This window comes from Protopterus annectens, chromosome 10.part0 (genome assembly GCF_019279795.1).
Source record: "Protopterus annectens isolate FY-2018-M chromosome 10.part0, PAN1.0, whole genome shotgun sequence".
In the NCBI taxonomy this organism is placed as follows: domain Eukaryota; kingdom Metazoa; phylum Chordata; order Ceratodontiformes; family Protopteridae; genus Protopterus; species Protopterus annectens.
Genome location: NC_056744.1, coordinates 24,964,520 through 24,979,299, shown reverse-complemented (window position 1 = coordinate 24,979,299; position 14,780 = coordinate 24,964,520). Strand labels below are relative to the sequence as shown.

General features: G+C 44.1%; 1 protein-coding gene across 4 annotated transcripts in view; it reads left to right on the top strand.

The window, feature by feature from the left end:
- ITGB4 (integrin subunit beta 4) overlaps window positions 1-12,438 on the top strand; it is a 1,147,860-nt gene extending 1,135,422 nt beyond the window's left edge. For all 4 annotated transcript variants that reach the window (XM_044084971.1, XM_044084972.1, XM_044084974.1 and 1 more), the window contains one exon: window positions 11,234-12,438. In XM_044084971.1, coding sequence (XP_043940906.1) covers window positions 11,234-11,364 — 131 coding nt within the window. In that variant the 3' untranslated portion in view covers window positions 11,365-12,438. The remainder of the gene's footprint in view (window positions 1-11,233) is intronic.
- The last annotated feature ends 2,342 nt before the right edge of the window (window positions 12,439-14,780 follow it).

Here is a 14,780-nt window from a genome sequence, read left to right as displayed (position 1 = left end):
GCCATAAAAGAGATGTATGTGCTAACCACCCTCAGAACTTCTTTACCACCAGTCGGATTGCCAGTCCCGGGCATCACTCTGCTGTCAGAATCACTAATTCATTAATATAAGTGCCCCATTGTGGAAACCTTTTTTGTCTTTTTTTTTTTTTAACTGAGGTTCATGTCATCCAGAAAAGGGAAATGTGACTGTGGAAGACAGATTTCACATAAAGATAGTCATACACAGTGCCTTTTTGGTCTCTGTCCTCAGCACAACCACAAAAACTATTCCATCTGCCAGTCCTTTGTAAAGAAAACACTCCAAAGTTGGTTATCCTCCCTTGCGATTTACCTAGAAAACCAACACCTTAAGCTTCTAACAAAGAGGACAATGGATAGCCCTCCAGACCTGATGACAGACCCTGCAAGGTGTAAGACCAAAAAACATAGGCCCAAGTCAGAAGCTGCACCTCTGAGTTGGACATCTCTCCCAAAGTGCATGAGAGCTTGGAGACACGTGCCAACTGGGATCTGGACTCACAGGCCGAGCTCACTTCACATGCCGCCTTGGCTCCAGAATTTTGCTCGCCCAGAGAGGCTTCTCAGACGTCAACCTCCCAACGTTCAGGGAACCCAGACTTATTGTGTCAGAAGGCCCTAGGGGTGTTACACAGATTATTGTTAGGGAACACATTGACTCAGATATTGTGGAATGTAGACCTACGTTTGGCCCTCCTTCTTTGCATCGCATAAATACCCCTACAAAGAAGAAACAAAAATACAAGCATGTCCCCCCAAACCCACAGAAGGAATGGCTTAATTTCTCCCAGTGCATCTTTAAGGACTTTGTGGCACTTAGGCCTCTGTCAGGTCATCCTGCTTCCCATCTGGCCTGGCCTGCTTCCCCACAGAAGAGACCTAGGCCTCATCTTAACTCAGATCTAGATTCCTCTTCCGAAGATGAAGACAATCCTTTGGATTATTCCTCCACAAATCCCTTCTCCATTAGATTATGCTCCCCTGAGGAGGATTCTAATGGAACAGACTATACCCCATGGAAGAGACTGCTTTTGGGGAGAGTATATCTAAAATGCGTGACGTCTTCAAATGGGACAGTACAGAAAATCTGAGGTCCAGAAGCATTACTATGACCTTTTCCAAGTACAGTCCCCAAGTCCTTCAGCCATTCCTCCTGTAAGTCCTGCCTTCTTGTATGCCTTTGCATCCACTACGACCCATCTGGACTCTCAGCCTCTAACTCCAAAAAAGCCAGACAGGTACTACAAGGTACCCAAGGACTGCCAATTTTTCTTAAAGGCCCCTACTTCAGATCCTTCTGTCATATCTGTTGCCTCTGATAAGGCCTCCAGGTTGCTTTCTTTCTCCCCCCTGCTGCCCTCAGATAAGGATAGCATACAGCTGGAGAGGCTGGGAAAGAAAAGCTATACCTCTGCGACCCTGGCCTCAGGGCATTAAACTGTCAGACACACATGACCAAATACAATTTGGAACTCCTTTCCCAAATTTCAAAACTGATTTCTAACATGCCTGACTCTGAAAATAAAGCCCTGGCATCCTTCCTCCTTGCCACCTCTTCTCAGGTAGCCAGACATTCTGCCGATTGCACCTATGATGCAGTAGAAGTCTCCTGTAGATCTGCCACTTCTTCTTCTGCCCTCAGAAGATTCAGCTGGCTTAAGCTGCAGGCTCTACCTGAGGACATCAAGGCAAAACTGATGGATGCCCCCTTGGATAATACTGCCCTTTTGGGAAAACCTTCTGCAGAGCTCTTCAAATCTCTACAGGGCAAAAGTAAAGAAATTAAACAGCCCTTTCCTGATTGGATAGGGTCCTCCTCGTGACTCTTGCAGCAACCAGTCCTACCTTCCCCTTTCCCAGCATCTTTTCCTATTCCTCTCTTCCTGGGAACTCATTGCTAAGGACTCTTGGGTGCTAAGCATCTTCAGAGGGGGAATGTCATGGTTTGGCAAAAGGTGTCTTCTTTCAGAGGAATTCCCCCACCACCAAAGATAAGGCCCCCCTGTTTCCTCCAGTCCTACAAGACCTCCTAGAACAGGGCACTATAGAACCTGCCCCCCAGGACAAGAGGGAAGAGGTTTTTATTCTCACCTTTTCCTGGTTCCCAGGAAGGATGGTCCATGGAGACCAGTTCTAGACCTCTCCTACCTCAACAAATTAATCGTAGTCCCCTCATTCAAGATGCTTACCCTACAAACCCTATTTCCCCTTATCCTCCCTCAGGCATTTCTAGCATCCATAGACATCAAGGATGCCTACCTCCATATCCCTATCCACCAAAGATACAGGACATTTCAATGATTTTCTGTAGGATTCTCATGCTGTCTGTTCTCAACTTTGCCTTTTGGACTTTTCACTGCCCTGAGAGTCTTCATAAAATGTATAGCTCCAGTTGTAGTCTTTTGCAGACTTCAAGGGATTTTAATCTACCCATACCAGGATGATCTGTTGATCCAAGCTGGTTCACAAACAGAATTGTACAAATCCCTCCAAATGGCTATTGCCAGTCTTCAAAGCCTGGGATTTACCATAAACTTCAAAAAATCATCCCTGGTCCCATCACAGGATTACATCTTTCTGGACTGCAGATTCCAGACCCTGAGCATGTGGGTGTTGCTCCCACCTTCCAAGGCACAGGAGATCTTGCTAATCTTTGCAAAGACACTCCACCATCATCAGATATCCGCCAGGGAATTCCTGAGAATCTTGGGGCTGATGGCTTCCACTGTCCCTATGCTACTTCTAGCAAGGCTTCACATAAGGAAAATCCAATGGTTCCTCAAGTCAGTATGATCTCAGCATGCTCATCCTCTAGAATACCTAATTCCTCTCCTCCCCTGTCTAAAAAAGGAGCTCCAGTGGTGGGTCACACAACTGTCTCTAAATCCAGGCCTCTTTATTCACCCTCTATCACCAACTCAGGTCCTATTCACAGATGCTTCAAACATAGGTTGGGGGCAGCCCTGAACCTCCACTAAGCTCAAGGGGAGTGGTCACCTCCCAAATGAGGGATCACATAAATGTAAAGGAAATGAAGGCATTAATCTTTGCCCTCCAGGCATTCCAACCTCTTATCAAACCAGAGACATTATGTGTACACACAGACAACATAATAGTCTTCTGGTACATAAACAAACAGGTGGGTTCCAGATCCTACAGCCTGTGCAGGCCTGGAATCTAGCTCACCTCCTAGATGTATCTCTTCAGCCAGTATATATCCCCTCCAGCCAGAATAATGTGGTGGACACCCTAAGCAGATCCAGAACACAAGCCCACGAATGGATGCTTCACAGGGATGTGTTCCTGGACATTATCCACCAGTGGAGTATTCCAGAGATAGACTTGTTTGCCTCCCCCATGAACAAACAGCTCTCACAGTTTTGTGCCAATGACCCCATCCTCAAGCATGGAGAGTGGATGCCTTTTCAATCTCCTGGAAGGGGGAATTCCTGTATGCATTCCCTCCTCTTCCACTCATTCTGAAAGTCCTGTTGAAAGTCCAACATGAAAAGCCAAAAATCTTTCTGGTGACTCCCTATTGGCCAAGACAGCATTGGTTCCCCTTTCTTTTTCACCTAGTCAAGGGCATTTACCACAAGTTGCCTCACAGAGTGGACCTACTAACATAGAACCAAGGGCTTACTCCTCCACCCACATTTGAAACCCTCCAACTGACCCTGTGCATGATAGAGCCCTGATACCATTCAGATACCTTTACTCTGAGGACATGCTTCAAGTCCTATAGGAGGCCAAGAAACCCACTACTAGAAAATCTCACCTCTCCAAATAGAAGAGGTTCTCATCTGGTGTCTGGCTAGGAACCAGGATCCATTGAAGGTGGTTCCACCCTTGGTTCTCTCCTTTCTGTGTGGATTGCTTAATGCAGGATTAGCCTGCTCTTTCATTAAAGCTCATTTGTCAGCTGTCTCTACTTGTCTGCCACTTGCTGCACCCTTCACCTCTAGATTTGAAGCCAAACAATTCCTCAAAGGTGTCTTTCATATCAGAACCCCCCCCCCCAGGATACCTGTAGGTCCACCCTAGGACCTCAAGTTTGTACTAGAGAAACTGACTCAAGCTCCCTTCGAACTAGTTTCTTCTAGTTCATTCAAACACTGTACTTGGAAAATGGTCCTCCTGGTGGCCGTTACCTCTGCCAGGCAGGTTTCAGAGTTACAAGCCCTTATGGCCTCCCCTCTTTTCTGGTCTTTCCATGAAAGGGTCTCCTTGCAGACCAATCCCTCCTTCATGCCAAAGGTGGCCAATGAATTTTCCTTAAATCAGGCAGTTCACCTACCCACCTTTTCTCCCTCTCCCAGAACAGTACTGAGAGGATTCTTCATACCCTTGATGTTCACAGACAACTCAGGTTCTACTTACATAAGACTAAATCCTTCAGGAAATCAGACCAATTGTTTGTGTCCTTCCATCCCATGGCTCTGGAAATTGCCTGTGTCTAAACAGACCATCTCCTATTGTATATCCAAATCTATAGCCTTTTGCTACAATGTTCTTCATGTTTCACTGTTGCAGTCATCACTTGTGGGTTATCTCTGCTGGGTAACCCTCAGCCGGCCCGAATACCAGAGTAAAGGATTTCCCTCCTGTGTCGGTTGACTGGTGACTGAGCCTGACATCAGGTCATCAGGGCCATAAAATAAGGCAGCCAATGCCATTACATCAGTCTTTCTTGCCGTGGAGCCCGAAGCAGAAGTAGTTTGCGAGTGCATTGGTCAGCCGTTGCCAGAGTGAGGGAGTAACCGTCTAAAGCTAAGTACTCCACTGGGGAGTCTTTTCTTGCTTTTGTCCGGTGTCAGAGAAAGTTAATAATTGTGTCAGCTGTGGAAAACAGATCCCACACCAAGACTTCCATACCCTGCATATCACCTGCCTAGGCCCAGGCCACGCCATCCCCAGATGTCAGTTATGTGCTTTGTTTAATGCTAGAACTATTAGGAGAAGAGCTGAAATTGTAGCTAGACACTTCAGTGAGACCATTTCTCACTGCAAAATGGCATTGGTTGGTCAGGCAGCTGTTGAATTGCCTAGAAAAAAGAAAGATAAGGAAAGGGATAGGCCTCAGAAAGTTTGGCCCTCTGACAACTCTGGTCCAAAGTCAGCTAGCCTTCCAGCCATTACAGTTGTTGAACTCAGTGAGGTGTCTTCGCAGCCCCTGATGCCAGCCGAGGAACCATTGTAGGCCTCTACCGAGACCCATTTTGAGTCCAGTATGCTGCCAGGTCCATCTTCTCCTGCTGGTATGTTGACCTTCAGTCATGAGGTTGGGCCCGGAGCTGCTTCACAGGCACCGGCTTCTGTAGAGACAGTACCAACGACCAACACCAGGCAGAGACTGATGACCACACCACCGGTTAAACTTACATTGTATAAGGTCATTGAATCCACCAGGCCCAAGACTAAGACTACCCCTAAAAGACCCCTTCCCAGGGACCCATCCACCAACTCCCTTCCTTCCAGCCTGCCACACAGTTGCAGCAGCTGCTCAGAGTGGCAGAAGATTTAATCACTCTGATTAGAGGAAGCCAGCCTACCCAAGCCACCCCAGCTAAAAGGAAGAGGGACATTTCCCCTGAGGCTCTTTCTGACCAGGAGTCAGAAGGTTCTGAACTAGAGGAGTCGGATACTGAAGACCAACCTTTTGCAGCATTTGAGGACTCTGATGCTGATGACCCCATTCCTGCTGCCTCCCCACCTGAGGACCTCTCTTTCAGGGAAACTTTAAATTCCCTCAGGAAACATTTTCACTGGGAGGCACATGATTACCCTCAGTTAAAGAAAAGACTGAGAGAGTTCCTTGACCTGCCACAGCATAAACCTCTGGCCATTCCCCCAATCCTGGATGTCGTGGAGGATGTCTTTTTGGAATCTGCACTCACCCCAGACTCACTACCCCCTGCCCCCAGGAAGCCAGACAGATAGATATTATAGGGTGTAAGACACCCCCAAGTATCTTTTTAAAAACCCTGCAGCTGACCCAGAAGTCATTACTCATGGTCCTAAGGGGGCTAGGGCTAGTTCCTCTAAAAACCCCATTCCAACAGATAAAGAGACCAGAGGCTTAGACAGACTAGGAAAGAAGGTCTACACTTCAGCTTCCTTAGTCATTAGAGCTGTGAATTGTCAATTTCATATGCTGAAATACCAGCAAAGTGTACTGGAATTATTAAAACAGAAAATGTCCACCCTACCAGACAGCAGTACAACCAGGGAAGTAGCAGATCTTATACTTTCTAGCTCTCAGGTAGCCAAGCATTCCCTGCATTGTGGGTTTGATGCCTTTGAAGCTTCTAGCAGGGCTGCAGTTACTGGCTCTGTGATCAGAAGGTATGCCTGGTTAAGGGAACAACATTTGCCTGACCAGGTAAATTCCAAGTTACTAGACGCCCCTCTGGATAAGGACCAGCTGTTTGGACCCAAAGCTAAGGAGGTTATTAAGAAAATGGAAGACAAGGCCAAGTCTATGCAGACTGTGAAGGATTTCTTATAGGTACAGCCTCCCAGGTTCAGTAGGAACTTCCCCACAAAGCATTGGACCTTTCCTTCCCAAACAAAACCTGTCCAGAGGAAGGGGCACAGGGACAGGCCTTCTAGGCATCAGTCACAAAGCCAACAGAGGTCCAGACAATGGACCACTGCAACTTCTAGGCAAGGAAGTTCTAAGCCCAGTCCTTCTCTAAGGACTCACAATGACTCTCTCTCCTCCCCTCTGCCCCACACCCCCCCCCAGAGAGACTAGGAGGAAGACTTTCCCTCTTCCTAGAGAATTGGCTGGCCATCACCTCAGATCTATGGGTCCTAAAAATTATTACCAGCGGGTACAGATTCTCTTTCAGAAAGAACCCCAGATATTCAGGGTTCCTGGATGTACCAGCAAATCAGATGGCAGAAGCAATCCATCAGATCCAATAGCTTTATGCCCAAGGTGCCATGGAACCTGTACCAAAGGAACAGGCTGGAAAAGGATTTTTTTCCAGACTGTTCCTGGTACCCAGAAAGGAGGGCACCTGGTGCCCTATTCTAGACCTATCCACTCTGAATCTGTCCCTCCTGGTCCCAAAATTCAAAACGCTGACCCTACAAAAACTTTTGCCAATGCTGATACCTTATGCTTGGCTAGTGACCCTAGATGTGAAGGATGCATACCTCAATATCCCCATAAGGAAGTCCTGCAGGAGTTTCCTGTGCTTCAGAGCAGGGTCACAACATTTTCAGTTCTCTGCTCTGCCCTTTGGTTTATCTATTGCTCCCAGAGTCTTTTCCAAGTGCCTGGCCCCTGTCATTGCCTTTTGCAGACAGAAGGGGCATTCAGATTTACCCTTACCTGGACAACTGTGTCATCCAGGCAGGCTCCAAGGAAAAGTTCCTGCAGGACCTCACCTTTGTTCAGACTCTCCTAATCTCCCTGGGATTCACTGTCAACCAAGAGAAGTCTCAATTACACCCCACAAGAAGGTTAACCTTCCTTGGAGGTCTACTGGACACAACACAAACAGCCTCCCTCCCTCCAGAGAAGCAGACCTTCCTCCACTCTTACTTTACACACCATTACGCAGGACCCACCTCACAGCAAGGAAAGTCTTGTAAGCACTGGGGTACATGGCCTCCTGCATCCTGTTGCTACCCCTAACCAGACTGCACATGAGGAAACTACAATGGTACCGCAGGAACCTCTGGTGCCAACACTCACAGTCACTGGAACATCAGCTGCCCATGATTCCTTGCTTAAAGAAGGACTTCTTATAGTGGGCAGAGGAGTGTACCCTGAAAAAGGGTCTTCTCTTCATCACTGTCCCACATGGCCAGACCATCACCACAGACAATTCAGACACAGCCTGGGGGGGCACACCAAGGAACTATGTGCATTCAGGGCATTTGGCATCAGGAGGTTCAGGGACTCCATATCAACCTAAAATAAATGCTGGCAGTGCACAGAGCAATCCTAGCTTTCAAGGAACACCTGGGATCAGGAGTGCTGTTAATCAAGACAGACAACACAACAGTAATGTGGTGCATCAACAAGCAGGGGGGCACTTACTCCTACCGCCTGTGTCGCTTAACTGTGCAAATCTGGCAGTCAGCCTCAAATCTGGGACTACATTTAATAGCTCAGTATATCCTAGGGAAAGAGAATACCCTGGCAGACTAGTTACGCAGAAGCTTCCTGGATCCCCATGAATGGCAGCTGCAGAGGGGCACCTTTCTCAACATCAGCTAAAACTGGGGGAACCTGGACATAGACCTTCTCGCAACCTCAGAAAACTGCCAGCTAACCAAGTTCTGCTCCAGAAACTTCCATCCAGAAGCATGGAGGGTGGATGCCCTCTCCTTCCACTAGGGCAACCTGTTTGTGTGCACTTTCCCACCCTTGCCCCTGATTCCCAGGGTACTTCTCAAGATCAGGGAGGAAGGACCAAAGACTACTATTCTCATTGTTCCAGACTGGCCCAGACAGCACTGGTACCTCTTGCTCCTCAGTCTGGCCAAAGAGCCTCCCATGAACCTGCCTCTCACAGCAAACCTTCTAACTCAGGAGAAAGGGATGTTACTGCATCCAAACCTCCCCACACTCAAGCTATCCGCATGGCTGACACCCCAAAGGCATATGACACTATAGCTTTCAGCAGGCAGGTTTTAAATATTAGTAAGGAAGCCAGAAGGCCCAGCACCAGAAAATCCTACTCTGCCAAATGGAAAAGATTTACTATCTGGTGCCAAAGCAAGGGCATCAACAGCACCCATGTCATTCTGGCATTGATTCTGGACTACCTGGCAGAGCTCCTAGAAAAGGGATTGTCATACTCCTTCATCAAGACACATGGCTTGGCTATCTCTGCCTATATCCAGTCGGATCAGCTCGTTTTTTCTCAACACCTGTTAAAATAGTTCCTTAGGGGTGTGGCCCACATTAGACCATCTAAAAGGCCACCTGCTCCAGTGTGGGTTCTAGACTTTGTCCTGGAAAAACTGACTTTGCCTCCTTTTGAGCCAGCTGATTCAGCATACCTGAAATACCTTTCTTGGAAAACTGCCGTCTTGCTGGCCATCACCTCAGCCAGGAGAGTTTCTGAGCTTCAGGTCCTTATGGCCACTGAACCCTTCATTATTTTCCATGCTGACATGGTGTCTCTTAGGACCAACCCCTCCTTTATGCCTAAAGTGGTCTCGGATGTTACCCTCAACCAGGCCATCCATCTCCCTACATTCTTTCCCAACACCCATAATAAAGGGGAAAGAATTTTGCATACCCTAGAAGAGCACAGACAGTTGAGATATTACCTGGATAGGACCAAGTCAGTCAGGAAATCTGACCAGCTACTGGTCTCTTTCACTCCTGGGGCAGAGGGGATCCCCATTTCTAAATGGATCTCTCATTGCATCAATTTCTGCTATTCCTTTCATGGAAAGAGTCCTCCCAAATCCATCAAATCACATTCCACTAGGGCAGCCTCTGCTTCCACTGCCTTCCTGAGAGGGGTTCCAACCAAGGATATTTTGGAAGCTGCTACCTGGACATCCATCCACACTTTCACCAAGCTCTACCAGCTGGCTACCTTCTCCAGAACCAGGGCAGGCTTTGCATCTGCAGTCCTGCAGGGCATGCTGGCATCCCCTTAATATGCTGCTTGCTTTAAGCCCCTCTTGTCCTTCCTCCACCCTATTTCTCAGCTCTGGGAATATGCCCACAAGTGATGACTGCAACAGTGAAACACGAAGAACATAGTAGAGTTGTGTACACTTACCATAAATGTAGATGTTCAAGTGTATTCACTGTTGCAGTCCTGTTTCCCTCCCACCTTCCCCCTTTTTTCCTCTTTCTTGGGGGGATCATACCTATTGGGGCAAGAAAAACTGATGTAATGGCGTTGGCTACCTCATTTTATAGCCCTGATGACGTGAGGTCAGTCTCAATCACGAGTCAGCTGAGGCCGGAGGGAAATCCTTTACACTGGTATTTGGGCCAGCCAAGGGATACCCCATAGGGATAACCCACAAGTGATGACTGCAACAGTGAATACACTCGAACATCTATATTTATGGTAAGTGTACACAACTGTACTTTCGCCATGGTAAGGTTCTTCTTGGCTCAGTCAAAGCTCAGTCTACCAGGGCAGTATCTTCCTCAGGGGCCTTCTTCAGGGGTTTAGGTACCAACTCTATCCTAGAAGCTGTTACCTGGACATCTGTCCACACCTTCACTATAAGCTGGATTACTTCTCCAGATCTAGCGCAGGGTTAGCCAGGGCCATTCTCCGTGGCTTCATAGAGAATTCCTCTGCCACTTCCTCTACCCTTTCCTCATGTCCTTATGTCAGGAATACTGCAACAGATGAATAGAAGGGCATAGGTTAGTTGTATAAGAACTTACCATAACGATAGATTTTCTTCTCTTCTCTGTTGCAGTATTCCAACCCTCCCTCCATCTCCCACTTCCTGGCTTTCTTGGATGCACTGATCCTCATTCCCTTAGACTGTCTGACTGCCTGGGGCACCAGGTGGTGTCTGCATACTTCTGTTTTATGGCCAATGTCTGTTGCTGGCCTATGTCAGACGTACCATGCACCCTAGGTAGTAAAATACTTTGATATACTGGCCGACATCAGGTCATCACCTTGGCAAGCAACTCCATTACGTCAGGAATACTGCAGTAGAGAAGAGAAGGACATCTATCATTATGGTAAGTTCCTACACAGCTAATCTTTACTGTAGGTGTGAGAGACAAGAACTGAAGATGGCATGGGGAACCCCCTTTATGCAGCAAAGGCAGCCTTGTGGAAAGACCACCCAAAAGCTCTAGAAGTTGGGCCAGCATCTGCTTGCAGCATAATCCCCCATGTTATGATTGATACTACAGTAGTAGTCTTACACAAACATCTATAGTTATGCTAACCATTGTCATACAAGTATCCCGTTGTTAAAGGAGGCAAATCCACCTCTCTCACATGCCTGCCATGTAGAATGAGGTGGCATGCACACCTGTACACTGCTACTGTTTGTAATTAACTCCGATATTGCCATGTCTCTGAGACAAAGCCTATTTAAAGTCTGCACTAATCTCAGACACGTTAGTAGTGGATTCTGGGGTCAAAAAGTAAAAAAAAAAAAAGATTAGAGTGGGATAAATACCAAGTCACTTACTGACTAACAAATTTAAAAAAGTACTCCATAACTAATGTTTGCATCTTGCTTTTCAGATGGAATGATGATGATGACGGGCCAAAGGATGGAAGGTGGCTCAACCATCACCAAGCAAGTCGTCACCAAAACCATGGTGTCTGGTGGGACAGTAACAAAACAGACTGAGCGCAAGTTCTTTGATGCCTAACATACTTCACTCAGCAAGCTTTCTGCACATTCTTTACACTGTTTTAACCTTTTTTTTTTTTTTATTTTGTGAAGACAAAAATGACGCAAATGACTTACTTCACTGACTCGACTACTGCCACTGCCAAAGCCAGACAAAATGGAGTATTAGAATGGCAGTAGAAGGTCACTGCTGCATACTACCTGCTTTCTTCCTGAATGGGGATATTAGTCTTTTAGCTTAAAGGTGAGAAGCAGCCTGTAATATATTCAGCACTGCTGCAGATGATGTGAAAGGTGCCATGTTCAAATGAAGCCTTTTGGGAAGAAAAGAAAAAAAATGCCATTCTACCTTCCTCAATGTCTAAGAAGAAGAAGAAAAATGGCATTACTGTTCTTGACCTTAGCAGTTTTTTACTGTGTGGCACAATGCAGAAATCAGTTACATTGCCTCTTTAAGCAGACAGCAAGGAAGACTGACAGGCATGTGAACAGGTTAAGGACAGAACAATAAAGGTGAAATTAAAGTATAGGATGATATACAGTGTGCAAATAGAAAAGGAACTGTAACATTGAAAGTATGTAAGGAAGCAGCCTGCCACTACCATGCATGTTGTTTGTTGTTTGTGGAATGTTTTACTTTGTATGCAGAAATATGCCTTACTCCAGCCACTGAACAATAGTTAGAAGTGGCACTTTCCAAAGCACATGTTCAAAAAAATTGCAAGCAAAAGCAGGTAAAAAATATTTTATACCTACAACTTTGGTATTTTCTGAGCAAACAAATTCCTTGAAAAACACAGCACAGACAGAGTAATGAAAGTCTGGCCAGAAAAGCAAAAATTACTGTAGCCTGCTGGATCAGAGATGGATACAGAATTCAATTAAACAGTCATAATGCAGAGTAAGAATATTTTTATTTATGTTGTACTACTGTTCTCACATTCACTTTTTTATACTGAAAAGTTGTTTTGGCATTTAGACTTCTTTACCCATTTCTTAATGTGAAAATAAAAAAAAAAAAAGCTTGCTGCCGCTTTTCATGTTTTCCTGTCTTGATGCCATGGAAAATCTTATTTTTTCATTTTACATTGTACCCTTGTGACCTTCTTGTATTGAAATATTGTTCCTTTTTCAATGAAAACATAACAGCAAGGTCACAGCATGACATACAGCAGTATGTCTCAATTTCTGTCTAAGTTGTCTGTGCACCAACTTCACTGGTGGGAGCCGCACTGCTCTTGTGAATAGATGGTACAGGCTGACTGGCACTCCGAACAGCCAATGCTGGCTGGCAAGAGAGTCATGTGGGTATCGTCAGTAAACAGATATGCAGAGTAAAAGAAGAAAAGTAGAAAAAACAAATCTGACCCACAAATTGTTGAAAATTTGTTCCCCAGTTTATTTGTCGATTGTAACTTTTCATTCTGTAGAATTTCAAAAAGCCTTTCTGTGAAAATTCTTCAGTAAAGTCTTTTTGAATTTCATGACATCTTCAGGAAATTAAGTCATTGCTCATAGTAATGGCTGAAAAAGGGTTTGTGGTGCTATTGATTACCCAATTAACAAGTTAAACAAGTAGTATTTTATTTTATCCTTGGTTGACTGGCTTAGTCTCACTAGGCTAGGAGCCTCTTTTCATGGGAGACCCGAGGTGGTATTTATACCACTAGGAGAAATTTGACTGAATGAAGTACATGAAGGTAGCAGTGTGCTAACTACCTGTCTAGATCAAGTTTCATAACTGCATAACTTAACTGCTGTCTTAAGAACATGAGGCCTTAAATCTGACTGGAAGTAAATTTTAAGACAATAGCTTTGCTACAGCAATGGTGACAGAAAACAATACATATATATATATATATATATATATATATATATATATATATATATGTGTGTGTGTGTGTGTGTGTGTGTGCATCCACTTTCATAGAATTACCATATAACCAAAATTTACTTCACAGAGATGACAACATCAAAATTTGAATATAACGAAAACATAATAAAACCAGAGCACCGAAAAAGCAATTGTATGCACAATGCACCATTTACGACACACTATCTGTACTTGTTTAAAGAAACAGAAAAACATGTTCCTTGCATCTATGAAAACAAATTATTAACTGAAAACTCTTTAATGAATTCATCAGAAATCGCCGTAAAGCAAAACTTAATTTAAAAGGATGGATCTCTATTTTTAATAAACTCTCCATTTAACTTGTTCAAGTGTTGGTGTACCTGTAATGAACTTCATTCAATTATGAGTGCTTTTATCATTTTATGACTAAATACAAATTCAAATGCATTATACTTCTGTAACACACACATGCCATTACCGATCTACCTTTATAACTATGTCTTGGTTTAAACTTACATGTCCAATATTTACATGTTGTGAAACTTGTTTAAAATTATGTATACATCTTACTAATACAATTTTTCAGACTGTAAAACTGTAAATAGCACAGAGAATGCCAGGTGTGTGATACATAATACCCAGCATGAGGTTGTCCTGGTACTTAGTACAAACCTCTAAAAGTAGAATGGTAATACAAACTAATAACACAGTAAAGGTGTCTTAAGTTTTCGTTATATTCAAATTTCGATGTTGTCATCTCGGTGAAGTAAATTTCGATTATATATATATATATATATATATATATATATATATATATATATATATATATATACATAGATAGATCAGTAAGAAGGATTAAAATAATTAAAATAATTATTAAGATACTCTAGCCAAAGGGTAAAAGGGTTACACAAACAAAACATTTATAAAAAGTACAAGAAAGACCTTGTCTCACTAGAGTCTTCATTGTATAATACCTTAAACCTTCTGTGGTTGCAGCCCATATGATATTTGCAAATAACCTAAGAAGGATATACCCCTGCTGAGGTTTGGCTTTATTGATCTGAATGCTCCAGTAAAGACTTTAAAAAGTATGAAGTCATGGGCATTCAGAAGCCATGTAGATTAAACACTAATTAGTCATTCTCACATATCCCATGGACCTCCACCAGAGCAGGTTGAAGGTATTGTACAGTGAAGACTAACAAGGCAAGGTCTTTGTTGTAACTGTTAAAATTAGTATTATTACATGAGTAAAAATATCCATAATCTACTGGAGCAAGAAGTTCAGAAATCTTCTGTTGTACTCAAACACATTAAGATTAAATATGCGTAGGAGTGTTTACATGCTTAAAGATGGCACTTCTAGTATTAGTAAAACCCAGTGTCTCCCATTTAATGAAAAAAGACCAAAATTCAAATTCTAGTACAGTTAAAACACAGTGTCTACAATTTAATGAAAAAAGATCAAAATTCAGATTCTAGTGCAGGTAAAACAAAGTGTCTACCATTTAATGAAAAAGATAAAAATTCTAATTCTGTTGCTGGTAAAATGCAGTGTCTACCATTTAATGAAAAAG